The 18,948-nt window shown below is 42.0% G+C and overlaps 1 protein-coding gene across 3 annotated transcripts in view; it reads left to right on the top strand.

The window, feature by feature from the left end:
- Tesk2 (testis associated actin remodelling kinase 2) overlaps positions 1 to 18,948 on the top strand; it is a 109,092-nt gene that overhangs the window by 33,047 nt on the left and 57,097 nt on the right. For all 3 annotated transcript variants that reach the window (XM_041653098.1, XM_041653097.1, XM_041653096.1), the window contains exon 2: positions 1,339 to 1,643. In XM_041653098.1, coding sequence (XP_041509032.1) covers positions 1,422 to 1,643 — 222 coding nt within the window. In that variant the 5' untranslated portion in view covers positions 1,339 to 1,421. The remainder of the gene's footprint in view (positions 1 to 1,338; positions 1,644 to 18,948) is intronic.

Genomic DNA, 18,948 nt, shown 5'->3' with positions numbered 1-18,948 from the left:
GGTTTGTTTCAGTTTACAGTCCTACATCATAGTCTATCACTTAAGAAAGCCAGGACAGGATCTCAATGAGGGCAGGAACCTGAGGCAGGAGCTGATACAGAGGCCGTGGAGGGGTGCTGCTTATTGGCTTGTTCTCCATGACTTTCAGTATGTTTTTTATAGAACCCAGGACCACCTGCCCAGGGATGGGACCACCCACAATAGGCTGGGCCCTCCCACGTAGTCAGTAATTAAGAAAATACCCTACAGACTTGCCAACCGGTACATTTTTATGGAGGCGTTTTCTCAGTCGAGAGTACCCCTTTTCAAGTGAGTCTAGCATGTATCAAATTGATATAAAACTAGCCAGGACAAGCTAGCCTGGTGGTGGTACACACCTTTAATCCCAGCACTCAGGAGGCAGAGGCAAGCAGATCTCTGTGAGTTCCAGAACAACCAGAGCAGCTATAAGGAGAAACCTTGTCTCAAAATACAAAAACAAAACAAGATTTAAACCTCCCCCCAAAAAAACCAAAACAACAACTTAGCTAGGACAACAACCATCATAACTCCAGTTTCAGGGGCTCTAAAGCCCTTTTCTGACCATTGTGGGTACCAGACAGGCACATCATACACATACGTACATGAACAACCATCATAACTCCAGTTTCAGGGGCTCTAAAGCCCTTTTCTGACCATTGTGGGTACCAGATAGGCACATCATACACATACATACATGCAGGCAAACACTCATATACATAGAATAAAATAGATAAATATTGAAAATAATTTTTTTTGAGACAGGTTTTCTTGGCCAGGCAGTGGTGATGCATGCCTTTAATCCCAGCACTTGGGAGGCAAAGGCAGGTGGATCTCTATGAGTTCAAGGCAAGCCTGGTCTACAATAGCTAGTTCCAGGACAGGCTCCAAAGCTACAGAGAAACCCTGTCTTGGGGGGGGGGGGGGGGAAGGAAGGAAGGAAAAAGAAAAACCAAATAAAACTCCAAATGCCTATCTGGGCAAGGTGAGATAGGGTTTCTCTGTGTAGCCCTAGCTGTCCTGGAGCCTACTCAAACTCAGAAATCCACCTGCCTCTCCTTCCCAGAGTGCTGGGCTTAGAGATGTGTGCCAACACAGCCTGGCTTAAAAATATTTTTTTTAAAGGATGTAGTCTATGATCTTTACGTACAGCTTGCCTTTGTGTATGTTTTGAAAGAGAAGACATAGAAGCATTATTTAGATTTGAAAATCAGAGGTAGAATGCAAAAGGAAGTAAACATTTTTTTGCATTGAGTTTTTGTTAGTTTTCATATAGTCATCAATGATTTTAGTAAAATAAGTTTTGTATTTTTTCTGTAGTGTCACACTGGAAAAGAAGTAAAACTGAACAAAAAAAACTATGAGTGGAGTTCCTCTTTAAAAGAAGAAGTAGTCTTGAGATTATGGATCGGAGCAAGCGGAACTCAATTGCAGGATTTCCCCCACGTGTGGAGCGTCTGGAAGAGTTTGAAGGAGTTGGTGGAGGGGATGGGAACACTATCCAAGTGGGAAGAGTTTCTTCATCTTCATATCGTGCAATTATTAGTGCCTTTTCCAGACTGACGAGTTTGGATGACTTCACCCGAGAAAAAATAGGATCTGGGTTCTTCTCTGAAGTGTTCAAGGTGAGTGGTGATGTCTCATCTTCTTTCCTAGGACTTTCCTGATGGTCAGAACCACTGCAGAGTTAATAGTTGTTTATGGTGTGTTCTCTGGTTCTTCCTGCTTTTTTAAGATAGGGGTTCTCCATGTAACCCTGACTGGCCTTGAACTCCTAGAGATCCACCTGCCCCCACTTCTGAGTGTTGATTACAGGTGTTAGCACCACACTTTCACTGATTCTCCTGTTCAACCTTCTGTGTGCTGGGATTTCATAAACTGTGAACTATCAGGTATGATTTAAGTTATTTTGAGAGACCTCATTCATGTAACTTCTACTTGTTTTTTTTTTTTTATTGTTACAATGTTGGCAATGAAATCCAGGGTCTTGTCCATGCTGGGCAAACATTCTGCCTCTGAACCACCTATAGTCCCCCTTCCCTGTGGGGTGCATGTGTGTATATGTACATAAGTGTGCAAGCATGCGTGTTCTGGCTAGCCTCACACTTACTGTATAGACAGGGCTGGCTTTGAACTTACATTGACTCAAATCTGTTTACTAAGTGCTGTGGTTACAGGACTGCACTACCATATATGACAGTCTCATGTCTTAAAATATTATTTTTGTCTTTCATTGAGCATTTAATTTCAATATAATTAAATATATTTATCTTTCATTTAATTTTATGCATATGGCTATTTTGCTTGCATCAGATTGCCTGGGTTACAGACAGCTGTGAGCTGCCGTGTGACTGCTGGGAATCAAATCTGACTCCTGGAAGAATAGCAGGTGCTCTTAACTGCTGGGCCATCTTTCTAGCCATAAACTTAGTTTTTAAAAGTTGGGTTCATATGTACTTTGGTTTGAATATGGTTTGTGCCTCCCAAAATGTTTGATAAAGTTTAATCAAATCCATTGTAAAGTGTTACTTCATCTGTGGTGTTTACGGTATTTCTTTCTTTTCTTTGTGGAAGAGTCTGGGGCATGAACACGGTCCTTTTTGTTATTTTTTGTTTTTTCAGGACAGGATTTCTCTGTGTTATAGCTCTGTTTGTCCTGGAACTCAATTTGTAGGGCAGGGTGGCCTCAAACTCACAGAAATCTTCCTGGATGTGGATCCAAGGGGGCAGAGGCAGGTGAATCTCTGTGAGTTCCAGGCCACCCTGGTCTAACAGTTCTAGGACAACCAAGGTTACACAGAGAAACCATGTCTCAGAAACAAACAAACAAACAATAAAAAACCCAAAAATTCCTGTTTTGTTAAGAATGCTTTTTTTTAAGATTATTTATTTATTATGTATACAACATTCTGCCTCCATGTAAGCCCACATACCAGAAGAGGGCGCCAGATCTCATTACAGATGGTTGTGAGACACCATGTGGGTGCTGGGAATTGAACTCATGACCTCTGGAAGAGCAGCCAGTGCTCTTAACCACTGAGCCATCTCTCCAGCCCCAAACATTTTTATTATTATTATTATTATTTTTAGTTTTTCGAGACAGGGTTTCTCTGTAGCTTTGGAGCCTGTCCTGGCACTAGCTCTTGTAGACCAGGCTGGCCTCGAACTCACAGAGATCCGCCTGCCTCTGCCTCCCGAGTGCTAGGATTAAAGGCGTGTGCCTTTTATTTTGTGTACAATATTTTGTCTGCATGTATGCCTGCAGACCAGAAGAGGGCACCAGACTTCATTACAGACAGCTGTGAGCCACCATGTGGTTGCTGGGAATTGAACTCAGGACCTTTGGAAGAGTAGGCTATGCTCTTAACTGCTGAGCCTTCTCTCTAGCCCTAAGAATGCTTTTTATTAAGAAAGGATTGGTGGATAAGAACAAAGAATATTGAAATAAAATGTTTGAAAGTATAAAAATGAAACCCATCACTGAGTATGTAGGCATTGACAGAGGGTGTAAAAAAGCAAGGATGGATGTTGGAGCTGGGGATGCATCTCAGTGATAGAGTGCTTGTTTAGTATGCACAAGGTCTTGGCTTTGATTTCCAGCACTCAGCAAAAAATCAAATGAATATTGGAATTTTTCCAACTGCCTTTTCAGAGTCTGGGGTGTAGTAATTAATTTTATGCCCTATCAACCCATCACCTGGGTCATGAGCTATCAGATAGTTGGTCAGATATTACTCTGGATGTGTTAGAGTGTATTTTAAATTGAATTAATGGACCGAGTTAGGTAGAGTAGCCCTCTTAATATGGATAGCCTTCAACCAATCAAGCCTCAACCCTTTGGCAAGAGAGAAGTTCTTGCCTGAGTGATGAGCTGAGATATATGTCTTTTCCTGGCTTTGGACTGGAGATGAAAATGGAGCTCTTCCAGGCTTTGAGCCTATAGCTGTTTGGTGAAAAACATTATTTTAAGCAAGAAACACAGAGTAAGGACCCATAGGGGCTCAAATCATGAAAATTCTCATCGTTTATTTTTACCTTGCTTCTTAGTTTTCTGTGTCCTGGTTTCTTGTATATGTTTGTTTACTCTGGAGGAGGTAACTACTGGGGGATGGAATCCTGGGAGGGTATGTCTCCAGGGAACCAAGGACTTCATACTTAGGCTCCAGCTCCTGATTTTCGTCGCTCAGGCTGGCCTCATTCTTGCTATGTAGCCATGGATGAGTTTGAACTCTTGATCCTCTTGCCTTTACTTCCCCGGGGGTGGGATTACAAAATTGAGCCGCCAAACCTGGCTCATTTTTTTTATATGCAATCATTTATGAGGCATTTATTCATTATTTATGTATACTTGAAAGAAGTATTGTATACAGTGTTTTCTGTTCTCTGTTAACAAGATTATGAAAAGAGGATCTAAAATATTTATGAATCAAAACACAGCTGGGTTACACATGAAATATAATAAACACTAAATTTATATGCAGCTGTGCTATAATAACAGAGATGGTTTTAACTCATGTTTTTATTATCAAAACAATTTAGCTCATTTCACGAAGAAACAAACCAGTGTTGGGTTATGAAAACCCAAGTCTGTTATTTTTAGTCTGTCTTAGTTTTTTTGTTTTTTTTTTTTTTTTAGTTCCCTAATTTCTCATTTTCTGTGCCTGAGTGTTGAAGAGCTAACAACTTGAGGGGATGTCAGCAGTAGATAGGCTAGAGGACCATCAGTTCTTAATAGACACTAAACTGAAACATCTTTCAGGTAGTTGCTGACCCCTGGGAATTCATCAGTGTGATCAGCAAGCGTGGATGTTACAGCATGGTTGGTCAAGTAGGAGTGTGGTGAATACCCAAAGACCACAGTGATGACGTTGCGTGCAGTGTTAATTTATTTTTGATGACTGCTTTGTGCTACAGTGGCCAAGCTGAGCAACTACTGGAGACCACAAGGCCTCGGAGCCCTATTGTTATAATTGCTGTCTGATCCCAAACAGAAAGCTTGCCAACGCATATCTGATAGCTGTTGTGTGTGGCTGAGTGGAACTTAGAGTTTAGTTTTGATTATAAAGTACTAATGAGTATAGAACCTTAAAGGTCAGGGTAAATGAAACATCAGTGATCAGGAAAAGAAGTATTTGACTTCAGATAGAAGCTACACAGGCAACTTAATGACCTTCAGTTGCCCTAGGGAGAAGGAACAGGAAAAAGGGAGGGCAAACGGTGGCCAGCTCTGCTGTCACGTGCCTTCATCTCCACCCAGCACTCAGGAGGCAGAGGCAGGTGGATCCTGAAGAGTGTAGACTTATGTGTGTTCTTCTAAAACAATTCACTTTTAGAATTTAAGATCCTGCAGACATCCTTAACAATAGGCCTTCCTTAGTTATGTCATCTGCTTAGGTTAGACTGTCCTTTGTTTAGCTCTGAAGTCTGCTCTACAGAAGTAACTGGCTCTCCAAAAGTACTGAATAGCTCAGACTGTGGACTTATACCTTCTCTGCTTCCCCGTGTTTGTTTCTGTCTCATCAGTATCTAGCACAGCTCTGTCACCTAGAGAAAACCCATTAGGTATTTGTTACATGAGAGAAGAAGTTTATGTATTCATTTGTTTGTTTGTGTGTGTGTGTGTACATTGACACAATAGAGAATCCAGAGATTCACTGTCTGGATTTGGATTTCATCTGCCACTATAAATGTTTTAACATTGGTCAAATAATTTGACTCTGCTTCCATTTCTTTATCTGTAAAAGTGGAAATTTGAAATAGTACTTACGTCAGATGGCTCAGCCAGCAAAGATGCTTGCCTCCGATTCTGGCAGCCTGAGTTTTACCTCTGGGATTTCCATGATGAAAGGAGAAAATCAGCTCCTGAAAATTGTCCTCTAATATGCACACATGGGCTGTGGCTGCCCCTCCAGTAAATACATAAATGTAATTAAAAAAATTAAAAAGCAAAAGAACTAATACTTATCTTATGGAGTTGAAGATATGCTAAGGTAAGATATGTAAAGGACTTATAATAATGTCTGTCTATAACAGCCTATTTAAGAGTCGCTTGTTACCTAAGAGCTATTCAGTTCTTCGTGCTAGATACCAAGTTAACTTTTATACATTATCTTGTTTAATATTAACAAAAATCGTGTAAGTATTATACTTGCATTTTTTTAAAAAAAATTTTATGTGTATATGTGTGTGTAAGTGTAAGTGTGTACCACACGTGTGGATACCATAAGGAGGACAGGAGAGTGTGTCAGATCCCCTGGAGCTGGAGTTATAGGCAGTTAGTTGTAAACGACCTGACATGGATGTTGGAATCAAACTTGTTTAGCCACTGAGCCATATCTCCAGCCCCCACACTTCCATTTTTAATGAAGAAACTGAGGTTCAAAGATGTTTACTATCTTGTCAGGTACTTGCTGAAACTAGAGTTTGAATCCCTGGGAGTGGGAAGATGCTCAGTGGGAAAATACTTGGTGTGCCAACATGACGATCTGAGTTTGGATCACCAGAACCCACGTGAAAAGCTGGACGTGGTGGCCACACTTGTTTCTCCAACTCTTAGGGGTAGAAACAGGAGGATCCTGGGGGGGGCGGGGCTTGTTGGTTAACCAATCTACCCCAAAAGACAAGCTTCAGGTTCAGCGGCAGTCCCTGTCTTAAGAAATCAGGTGGAGCCTGGTGGTGGTGGCACATGCCTTTAATCCCAGCACTTGGGAAGCAGAGGCAGGCAGATCTCTATGAGTTTGAGGCCAACCTGCTCTACAAAGTGAGTGCAGGTCAGTCAGGGCTACACAGAGAAATTCTGTCTTGAAAAACAAACAAACAATATCCCACAATAACAACACCCCCCCCCCAAAAAAAAGGAAAGAAATAAGATGGAAGAGCTGGAGAGATGTCTCAGTGGTTAAGAGCACTTACTCCTTTTGCAGAATACCTGGGTTTGATTCCCAGCACCTACATGGTGGTTTACAGCCATCTGTAACTCCAGTTCCAGAGGATCCAGTATCATCTTTTGGCCTCCACAGGCACTAGGCATGCACACAGTGCACATATATACGTGTAAGACAAACATTCACACACATAAAATAAATCTTAAAACAAAATAAATAGAGAAACCATTGGAATTCTGACCTCCATGTGCATATATCTGCATAACACGAGCATGCACACACACACACACACACACACACACACACACACACACACACACACAGTCTCTCTGCACCTTGATATTAAGAAAGAATTCTGATTTTTTTCTGTTAGTATTTTTCTAGACTGGCAATACAAATGCCAACTTGAAAGGAGCAGTAAACTTACAAGCTAAAAGAACCCAGTGCTTGCCATCTGGTCCTGAAATACTGATTTATTCATGTTTCTGGTTATGCATTTATTATTTAACACTTATAGCTTGTCATGCAACCTCTGTAGCATTCTCAACAGTTGTGGTTTAAAGAAAGCAAGGAAACATTTTAGCACACAAATATTCTTCTATGATTTTTTTTGTGGTTAGGAAGGTAGTTTTATTTGAAGGTGTGAGGGCTTTGTGCATACCACTGGAGATACACCCTTAGCCGGAGGATAAGTTTTTATATTCGATGGTAGCTTTGTCTCATAATTTAGATACCAGGTTTTAAAACGCTGGTACTGGACCTAAGATGTAGGTTGGTAACATGCTTGCCTACCATTCATAAGGTTCCAACCCAAACACCCATAAAGGGGTATAGTGCATACCTATAATCCTAGCACTTGGGAGGTAAAGGCAGGAGGATTAGAAAGTCAAGGTCATTCTTTGCTATATAATATGTTTGAAGCTAGTCCGGGCTACTGGGCTTTTTTTTTTTTTTAAGTTTTTTAAAACAGGGTTTTTCAAGGAGCCCTGGCTGCCCTTGAACTCACTGTGTAGACCAGGCTGGCCTGGAAATCACAGAGATACTCCTGCCTCTGCCTCCTGAGTGCCCAACTGATTACTTTTTTAAAAATTTAAAAAAAAATGTCTTTACTTTTTTGAGTTCTTTGTGTACTCTAGATATTAACCATCCATCAGATGTATATCTAACGAATATTTTCACTCAGTTAGCCATTTCCTTTGCTGTAGAGCATCTGTAAATTTCTCATGGTCCCATCTGTCTATTGCTGGTCTTATTTCTGGAGTGGAGTCCTGTAGAAGGGAGCTGCGGGCTGCGTACCTGCCACCCAGCTCCTGGCCGCCTGGCTAGCTTATGCCCTGAAATAACAACACACAAACTGTATTCATATAAACACTGCTTGGCCCATTTCTATTAATGTGTGTAGCACCACGAGGTGCGCTTACCAGGAAGATTCTAGCCTACGTCCATCCTGGGTCCGAGCTTCATCGCGTCTGCCTCAGAGAGCAGAGCTATGGCGTCTGAGCTCACTTCCTCTTCCTCCCAGCATTCTGTTCTGTTTACTCCACCCACCTATGTTCTAACCTATCAGGCCAAGCAGTTTCTTTATTAATTAACCAATGGCCTTCCTCCATCAGAGTCCTGTTTAGAAAGTTTCACCTATTAGACATTTCAGACAGACCACTCTCTGAAGTTTTTTGTGATGTGCATGACAAGGAGGGCATACCAGGGCTCTTTGAGGAACCAAGCGAAGCGTGGCCAGAGACATCTCCAAATCCCAGAATCTCCTTGAGCAATACTAGTATGTGTCTTAGCTTGTCTGCCTCCTCATATCCAACCAAGCACCTCAGAATTGAACTGCCTCAAGTAGCCAGAGAATAAGTAACCCTCAAAATCCAGGAAGAACAAGTGTAGAAAACCGTACTGTTATTCTGCAGTAAAGCAGTGGTGTTTATCAGTTACCTGTGGAAGTGAAAATGTTTTGAGCGTGAGAAACAGTTGAGGAAGAGCATTAAGGTTGTTCAATCTATCCTTGCTGTGACCAAACACCAGGTGGAAGCAACCTAAGAGAGGAAGGCCTTATTTCCCTAATAGTTTCTGAACATTAGGACTATTGTCTATGCTGTACTGATCTGGGCTTGTGGTAAGACAGAACCTCAAGGGATAGGTGTGTGTCGGGGAAGCTTCTTTATCTTGTAACCTACAGAAGAAAGGCAGGAAGGGGCCAGGGACAAGGTGCCGCTGAGGAACCAACCTTAGCCACCTAGTTCCTCCAGCTAGATCCACCTCCTGAGATTTCTAGAACCTTCTCACAATAACACCAGCTTAGGAGCAAGCCCTCACACACGGACCACTGGGGAGAAACAGTTCATATTCGAACTAAGAGTATGGACAAGAGAACTGAAGCAACAGGATTGAACCTTCAGAAGTTCCTTTATTTGGGAGAAGAAGGAAAAGAAATTTGCAAGAGAGGGCTGGGCAGATGGCCCAGTGGGTAAAGTGCTTGCCAAGAGAGTGTGAAAACTGAGTTTGGATTCCCAGAAGCCACAGAAAACCAGATGTTAGTGCGTAATCACAGTGCTTCTGCAATGAGATGGGAGGAGGTGAGAGGAAATCCCCCCAGCTGTTGGGCCAGCTAGCCTGATGCATACACATAAAGATTTGTTTTTGTTTTGTATATATGTGTTTTGTGAGACTGGGTCTCACTATATAGTCATGACTGGCTTGGAACTCACTATGTAGACCAGTTTGACCTCAAACTCATAGAGAGCCACCTGCCTCTGCCTTTCATGTACTAGGTTTAAATGTGTGTGCCACCACACTTGGCCACACAAAGATTTAAAAACAAAAAGAAAAATGAAGTAGCACGACATACAAGTAGAAATCAGAAATAAGTTCTGTATTCTTTGGGAAGTTGCCAGGTCTACCATAAATTTCAGTGAGCTTGCGGTATTTAAAAAAATTTTTTTTTCTTGGGGCTGGAGAGATGGCTCAGCGGTTAAGAGCACTGACTGCTCTTCCAAAGATCCTGAGTTCAATTCCCAGCAACCACATGGTGGCTCATAACCATCTGTAATGAAGTCTGGTGCCCTCTTCTGGCCTACAGGCAGGATATTGTATAAATAAATAAATAAACAAATAAACAAATAAACAAACAAACCAACCTTTAAAAAAATTTCTTTTTAAAAATGAGTGTCTGTGTGTGTGTGTGTGTGTGTGTGTGTGTGGTGTGTGCGCGTGCGTGTGCACGCACACATGCCGTGGCACACAATTAGAGGTCAGAAAATAACTTTCAAGAGTTGGTTCTGTATGAGTTTCAGGGATCAAATTCAAGTGGTCAGACTTGACAGACGTGCCTGGCCTGTGATGGTCAGTCTTTATGGTCAACTTGAGAAGATTTAGAATCAGCTTGAAAATACAAACCTCTGAGTGTCTGTGAGGTTTTTCCTGTGTGATTTAGATGAGGAGGAAAAGTTCACTTTGAAATGTGGGCAATACCATCCCGTGGGCTGAATAAAAAGAGTAAAGTGAGCTCAGCCAGAGCATCCCTCCCTGCATCTCTCCCTCCTGACTGCAGATGCCACGGACTGGCTGCATGCTCACACGTGATGTTGCCTTCATGATGGACTATACTCTCGAACAAAATAAATTCTTCCTCCCAAAATTGCTTCTTGTTAGGTATTTGGTCTTGTTAGGTATAAGGTGAATAACTAATATAGGACTGAAGATACATTGCAGGGGTTTTCAAAAGAGAAAATGAAGAGGAAAAAGAACCTACCTTGTGCCGGGCGGCGGTGGCGCACGCCTTTAATCCCAGCACTCGGGAGGCAGAGGCAGGTGGATCTCTGTGAGTTCGAGGCCAGCCTGGTCTACAAGAGCTAGTGCCAGGACAGGCTCCAAAGCTACAGAGAAACCCTGTCTCGAAAAACAAAACAAAACAAAACAAAAAAACAAACAAACAAAAAAGAACATACCTTGTTTGTACCTTATCACTTAGTCGCTTATGCCTGCAATCCCAGCACATGGTAGGCAGAAGCAGAAGGATCAAGGTTCAATGCCATGTTCCCCAATGTAGCAAATTGAAGTCCCATCCTCAACTGCATTAGTCCACGTCTGTAAAAAGGATGGTTATGGGAAGATGGCTTCGTTAGTAAAGTGCCTGCCCTGCAGTCCTGAGGACCTGAGTCTGGATCTCCAGCATCAGTGTGAAAAGTTGGTGTAGCTGCACATGTCTCTAATTTTAGCACTTGGAAGGTGGAAGTGTACTGATCCATGGAATCTTTCTGGCTAGCAAGCCTAGCCATTGGCTTCAGGCTCAAGGGCAAATCCTATCTTAAAATATAAGGTAGACCGAAGAAGAAACCTCTTGCCTCCACATGTGTATGTATGTACTCATGAAAATGTACATATGCTACACCGTACAACCCCATCACACACAAATGAGTTAACCATTGAAAAGCCAGAGAGGAATAAGATGGTAACAATGTAATGCTTTTTAGGGTCTGCTTTTACTTTTTTTTTTTTTTAGTTTTCTGAGATAGGGTTTCTCTGAAACTTTGGAGCCTGTCCTGGAACTAGCTCTTGTAGACCAGACTGACTTGAACTCACAGAGATCCACCTGTCTGTGCCACCCGAGTGCCAGGATTAAAGGTATGTGCTACCACTGCCCAGCCATTTTTTAGGGTTTCAAACCTTAGAAATGGTCTTGTTCTATACTGGCTAGTTTTTGTCAACTTGACCCAAGCTAGAGTCATCTGGAAAGAAGGAACCTCAATTGAGAAAATGCTCCATCAGATTGGTTTTTAGGGAAGTCTGTGGGGCATTTTTTTTTTTTTTTGATTAATGACTGATGTGGGAGGGCCCAGCCCACAGGGGATGCCACCCGTAGGCAGGCGGTCCTGAGTTGTGTAAGAAAGCAAACTGAGTGGGCCAGGAGGAGTAAGCCAATAAGCAAGCAGTATTCCTCCATGACCTCTACGTCAGTTCCTGCTTCCAGGTTTCTGCTTCAGCACCTGCCCTGACTTCCTTTCATGCTGAACTCCAACTGTAGCTAAAATAAGCCTTATTCGGGGGGGGGGGGGGGGGTGTTGAGCCACAATGGCCTTCATAGGCTCAGATATTTAAATGCATTGTTACCAGTTAGTAAAACTGGGAAGTGTTAGGAAGTGTGGCCTTGTTGAGGTGTGGGCCAGGCCCAGTCTGTCTGTCTCTCTGCCTCCCTCCCTCCCTGCTGGTCAGTTGTAAAGCAGAGCTCTCAGCTACTGCCCCAGCACTGTGCCTGTCTGCTTTGTGCCCCATGGTCATGGACTAAGCAAGCCTCAGTTCAATGCTTTGTTTTATAAGAGTTGCCTTGGTTATGGTGTCTCTTCACAGCAACAGAGCACTGATTAAGATACCCCCCCAAGTTGCTTTTGGACATGGTCTTTATCACAGCAAAAAAGAATTGATTTTCGCTTAATAGTTCTTGAGTCTATCATGGTTGGGAGACATGGGAGCAAGCAGCAAGCATGGTGGCAGGATCAGAAAGCTAAGTGCTTACTTTGTCAACCACAAGCATGAAGCAGAGAGGGCAAACCTCGAATGGCAGGAGGCTTTAAACTCTCAACTGTGGTGTGTCTCCTAATCTTGCCCAAACAGCACTATAGTCTGTAGATCAAGTGTTGAAATACTTGAGTCTATGGGCAGTATTTATTCTCTTTCAAACCACTGTGGAAGGGTAGACAGCAATCAGAGGTAATAAATATTTTACTTGAAAAATTTAAAGTCTGGATGAATTTTTAAAAATGACTTGTTTATTTATTGTGTATACAGTATTCTGCCTATATGTTTGAATGCAGGCCAGAAGAGGGCACCAGATCTCATTACAGATGATTTTGAGCCACCATGTAGTTCCTGGGACTTGAACTCAGGACCTCTGAAAGAGCAGCGCCAGTGCTCTTAACCTCTGAGCCATCTCTCCAGCCCCTACTTAAATTTTTTTTTTGCTTGTCTGGTTTTAGATCTAATAATTCTCTCCTAAAATTAGTTTTTGGCTTGTTGAATAGTTTTATAGTACTCTGTGAGTGGTTTATTTCCTGCTTCATAATTCTGCCTTTGTCTTTATACTTATTTGGGATTATTCTGTATTTTCTTAGTGTTTGAAGGTGACCTTTAACTCATTTTGTTGTTCTTTTTGATATAGGGTTTCATATAGCCCAGACTAGCCTCAAAATCCTGGAAGTTCTTCTCTTCCTGCTCCTTCTTCCTTAGTCCAGGATTATGGGCATGCACTGCCCACTGCCATACTGTGTGTGTTCCTGTATGTGTACTTGTGTATAGAGGGCAAAGGTCATGTTAGGTGTCTTCAGTTACTCTGTGCCTTATTGTTTGAGACAGCATCTCTCTCTCTCTCTCACTGAACTTGGAGTAATTGCCTGATTGACAAGCCTCAGAAGTCCTCCTGTCTCATTCTCCTCTGCTCTTGGATTACAGGTCCTCAGTGCTTGTGCAGCAAGTCTTACTGACTGAGCCACTGCTGGCCCTTCATTTTTGGTTTGTTTTCTTAGTGTGATTCTGGGATTGAATCCAGAACCTCAAGAATGCTAGACAGTTTGGATTTAAGAAAAAACAAACAACAACCCAAACAGTCTTGAGATATAGTTCAGTACTTACCTAGTATGCAGAAGACTCTGGGTTTAAGTCTCAACATCACACAAACCTGTTGTAATTCTATTACTTGCACTTGTGAACGGGAGGCAAGAGGTCAGGAGTTCATTGCCAGTCTCAACTACATAACAAGTTTGAAGTTAATGTTAATCCCAAGACCACCAACCAAAATCATCATGGTCAAATTAATTATAACAAGCAATTAATTAAAGCAAGCTTTTTTGTGTACACGAGCTGCCTCCCCTTAAGCCAAAAATACACTTTGCACTTGTATCTGATGCTCTGATAGGAAAGACTAAATAAATTACCCTGGATATAAAAGCTACCCATGGAGTCTGACACAGGTGTGCTACCTTGGGCTCAACTGCCTGTTGTGGCCAGATGCTCTGAATTGGTCACCAGCTTAGAAGCATGCTCTGAAATAACCAGAATTTGGGGCTGGGAATATAGCTGAGCGGTAGAGTGTCTGGCAAGTATGAGGCCCTAAGTTCAGTTTCCAGCTCTGAAAAGAAATGAGTATGTGTTAAAACCATTCAAGGTAGATTTATTTTTTTTAACATAATAGAGTCAGATCAAACAGCTCTGTCTTATTTTTTCATCTGTATGAATAACTGGCAAGTTACTTGAGTTTTAGAGAGCATATGGATGGTGTTTATGCAGGACCATCCTGTACCTTGTAAGATGACTTTGGTCAAGCATCTCTGGCCAGCAGCACTCCTCAGCCCTGGTCATTCTTATAACCAGAAGACTCTCCTGAAAACCTTGAGCAACCTCCCAAATGAGTTCTTATCATCTCTGGAAAATAACTGCTTTGAACTGTATTTTGTTTGATATTAATGTTTCTATACCAACTTTCTGTATATTTATTGTACACTCATTGTGACTTCTTGACTAGAAATACAAACAGCCTATTTATTTTGATTTTCTGAGACAGAGTCTCCATACGTAGCCCTTGCTGTTCTGGAACTTGCTCTGTAGACCAATATGACCTTGAACTCCCAGAGATCATCCTGCCTCTGCAACCCAAGTGCTGGGATTAAAGGTGTGAACAACTATGTCTGTCTTCAAATTAATCATTTCCAGAAAATACCTTTTGTGTGTGTAATCAACCGCTAATAAATGTTAATTTAAATATAAGATAATTTTTCATATGCTGTTCACAGTTGAATATTGCCCCTTCCGCTTTGTTGTCTCTTATGCCCATGAACTGGGGATTAAACTCAAGGCCTGAGCTTGCTTAGTGTGCAACTGTACCACTGAGTGATACTCCTAGCTCCAAACTTGAGTAGTTTTCTTTGTACTTTGTTTTTAAATATGGTTAAAATGTCAATATACGTGAATGATATTCACGAATATTGTAATTGAACTAAAGTTTCTCCTCTATTAACTATCCCTGCTTTTTACAATTATTTATTTGTTTGTGTGTGGGTATGCACTCTGTCTGTACATGGTACACATGTGGAAGTGAGAGGACAATTCCAGAAAGTCATTTCTCTCCTTCCACCCTGAGGGTCCAAAGGAACAAGCTCAGATATCAGTTTGGTGGTGAGTGCCTTCACCTGCAGAGCCATCTCAGCAGACTTAACTGTCACTTTATTTGCTTCTCAGTGAGTTCTAGGCCAACCTGCTCTACAAAGTGAGTTCCTGGACAGCCAGAGCTGTTACACAGAAAAATGCTGCTTCAAAAGAACGAGAGAGAGAGAGAAAGAGAGAGAGAGAGAGATTTTGACAATATTCAGTTTTTGTGTAGTCACCACCAGTATTTAACTTTAGATTATTTCATTTTTATTTTTTAATTAAAAAAATTATTTTACGTCCTGGCCACAGTTTCCCCTCCCTCCTCTCCTCCTAGCCTTGCCCCCTAATTGGATTAATTTAAATAGTCTCCATGCCCTGTGCTTCCTCTTTCCCCACAGACCCAAGCAATCACTACCTACTTGCTGCTGAAATCAATGAGAATATATATAAAGAGAGAAAGTAGAAAGAACACAAGATCCTTGTGGCATTTGCCTATAATCCCAGCACTTGGGAGACAGAGGCAGAAGAATCTCTGTGAGTCTGAGGCCTGACTAGTCTTCATAGGGTGTTTCAGACCAACAAGGGCTAAATAGACCATGTCTAAAAGAAGTCAGCCAATCATATGGATTAGTATTGACCAGTATCACTTGTTGCCATTGAGGCTGCAAGTATAGTTTAATGGTAGGATACATGTGAAAAGTCCTAGTTTTTTGCTTCCTGGCACTGTAAGAAAATGAATAAATAAAAAGGTAAATAGGCCTGAGGAGATGGCTCATCAGATAACAGCACCCCACATGGTGAAAGGAGAGAACTGGCCTCTGAAAGCTGGCTTCTGGCTTCCACATGTGCGCGTCTGTTGCCTCCCCCCCATGCATACACTAAATAAAGAAATTTAAAATCAGTGAAAGCCAGGCGTGATAACATATTGAGTTTGAGGATAGCCAGAGCTACATAGTTAAACTGTCTTTAAAAAGTGGGGGTTGGCATAAGTGGTTAAGAGTGCTCGTTATCCTTGTAGAGACTGGGGTCAATTCCTAACTCCAGTTTCAGGAGATCTGAGATCTCTTCTGAACTCTTCAAACACTAGCTATGCACATGATATATTCATGCAAGTAAAACACTCATACAAGAAAATAAATATACCTTTAAAATGTTTTTTTGATTTTTTTTTTTTTTTGTTTGTTTGAAACAGGGTTTCTCTGCGGCTTTTGGAGGTTGTCCTGGAACTAGCTCTGTAGACCAGGCTGGTCTCGAACTCACAGAGATCCGCCTGCCTCTGCCTCTCGAGTGCTGGGATTAAAGGCATGTGCCACCATCACCCGGCCTAAAATGTTTTTTTGAGAGAAACTCTATTATGTGACTCTGGCTGTCCTGGATATGTAGACCAGGCTGCCCACAGAGATCCACCTGCCTCTGCTTTTTGAGCAGTTGGATTAAAGGTATATACTACCTAACCAAAATAAACCTTAAAGAAAGAGCAAACAAGCAAGAAAGCAAGTAGCAGTTCATCTTTAACTCCAGCACTTGGGAGGCAGGGGCTGGCTTATCTGTAAATTTAAGGTTATGTTGGTCTAGAGCTGTGTAGTGAAACCCTGTCTTTAAAACAAAAGCAAATAAAGGCAGAGGGCACGGGGGGGGGGGAGGAGGGGGAGAGAAGACAAATTGCTTATCCCTGAATGTTACTTGTTTTATTATCCAATATCCTTTTTTGTTTGTTTTGTTTTGTTTTGTTTTCCGAGACAGGGTTTCTCTGTGGAGCCCTGACTGTCCTGAAACTCGCTTTGTAGACCGGGCTGGGCTCAGACTTAGAGATTCACCTGCTTTTGTCTCCCAAGTGCTGTGTAAATATTCTTAGATCAGAGTGTGCTGGGCGGTGGAGGGCAGCCTGGAAACTAGGAAAAGAAAATTCAGAGTTAACCAAGATATGGTGGCACCTGCTTGTAGTCCAGTACTCCCTGCAAGTCGGAGACCATCCTGTGTTCTGTGATGAGTCCCAGTCCACTCAAGACTCAGTTTCAAAAATGATAGCAAGAATCTCAAGAGTAACAGTCTTCAGATGGGAGGGTGAAAGTGACAGTAGAGGAGAACCCCACTAAAACATGGATGTTTTTTGTGAAGAGTGCTGGAAAAATACTGCCGTTGAGATCTTTGTATATAAAGATCTCCTTTAACTTATCCACGCAGAATCTAGAAAGGAAAGCCACTTCTCTTTCATCAATCACGGGGTACACGACAACAGTATCAGTGATGCGCTGAGAAGGGAGTTGGCTTCCAGATCTCTAGGAGGATCTAGATGAGGGGAAAGTCTGCCAGCCTTTGCCTTTGGCCTTCTGTGGCTTCTGTAGCTTTCCAGCTCTTCTCTTCTGCTGTGGCCACCGCAAACCATTGATGCTTTAAGTACAAGATAAGCTGTGCCATGTCCTGTGTTAACAGATACATGAAACTGTTAGTGTTACTGTTATTCCACTGCGCCTTTAGAGGGTGAAGACTAAGTGGATGTAAAGAAATACTCCTGAAGTTCACAGAATGGCAATAGCTTTGTTTTGCAAGCCCCTATTGTATCAGTTCTGAAATTAGATTTAAAAACTTAGGTTTATTGATACTGTGTGTATGTGTGTGTGTGTGTGTGTGTGTACAACTTGTGGGAATGTGTGCTTTCATTCCTCTGTGTGGGTCCTTGAGATTGAATTCAGATCACCAAGTTTGGCATTAAGCATCTTTACCCACTGAGTCACCACACTGACCCAGAATTTATTCTTTTTTAAAAGATTTTGTTTTCACTTATGTGCATCTGTGTCTGTGTATGGGTATGCACATATGCGTGAAGGCGCTCATGGAGGCCAGAGGCATCAGATCCTCCTGTTGGTTGTGAGCCACCCAACCCAGAGCCTGGGGACTGAACTCTGCCTCTGCCTTCCTAGTGCTGGTACTAAAGGCGGGCACCACCACTCCTGGCCTAATATGACAGTTGTTTTTTTTTTTTTAAATAAAACCTATGAAGTATATGAAGAATATAATTTCCATCAATAAAATGAAGTGAATTCTGTAGTGGGCATCTGCTTCTAGAAATAGACTTTCCATTGTGTTTATGGATAATACTGTAAGTGGTATGATCCATGTTTATGGTATCCAACTTTATAGAATTTATATTATTATCAAGTGTTCTGGGTTGTGCTACTACAGTATATGCTCTAAAAGAGTCACTGACCTCCTTCTATGTGTAACTTCTCTCCCTGACCCCCACCTTGTCTGTGAGTGCACGCATTGTGCATGCTCATGTGTCTAGCGCACTAGGGTTAAACACAGGACTTTGTGCATGGTGCGTACAATACTCTACCCTTAAGCCATGTTCAGCCCTGTTTTTGTTCTCTTAGAGATACATTTTTATGGCGCCCAGTGTAAGTTGAAAGTGTGTCATTCTCGTGCCTTAGAAAGTGTCTTATAAAGACAGTTTATAGCTCACTGTTACATAAGGCTTACTCATTTCTTCCCTCCCCCGCACATAAAAATCGACAGAAGGGACTGTTTCCTTCTAGTGTCCTAAAGTCACCAATGTTGGCCTTAAGGAAGTAGCCTAAAAAAGTCCTCATAGGTGTGGTGGTTCCTGCCTATAATTCTAGCACTTGGAGGCTGAGTCAGGAGGTTGCATGATGCTGTAGTCAGGCAAGCAACAGAGTTGAGTTCCCGGCCATTCAGAGATACATAACCTAATCACATCCTTGCTGCATGTGATGTCAGGCGCTTGTAATCCAACCTGGAGGATAAGGTATTCAGTTCATCCTCAGATATATGGGAAGTTTGGGGCCAATCTGGGCCTGTGTCCCATACCTCTCCCCCAAAAAACCATTAAAGCAAAAACAAGCAAGATATGATTAATATTACATTTCTAGCCAGCTAGGTATAGAAC

This window comes from Microtus oregoni, unplaced genomic scaffold, assembly GCF_018167655.1.
Source record: "Microtus oregoni isolate MIOR12 unplaced genomic scaffold, Mior012 000005F_ref0000423, whole genome shotgun sequence".
NCBI lineage: Eukaryota > Metazoa > Chordata > Mammalia > Rodentia > Cricetidae > Microtus > Microtus oregoni.
Note: the sequence above shows the minus strand (reverse complement) of the source record. Positions and strands in the feature narration are given on the sequence as shown.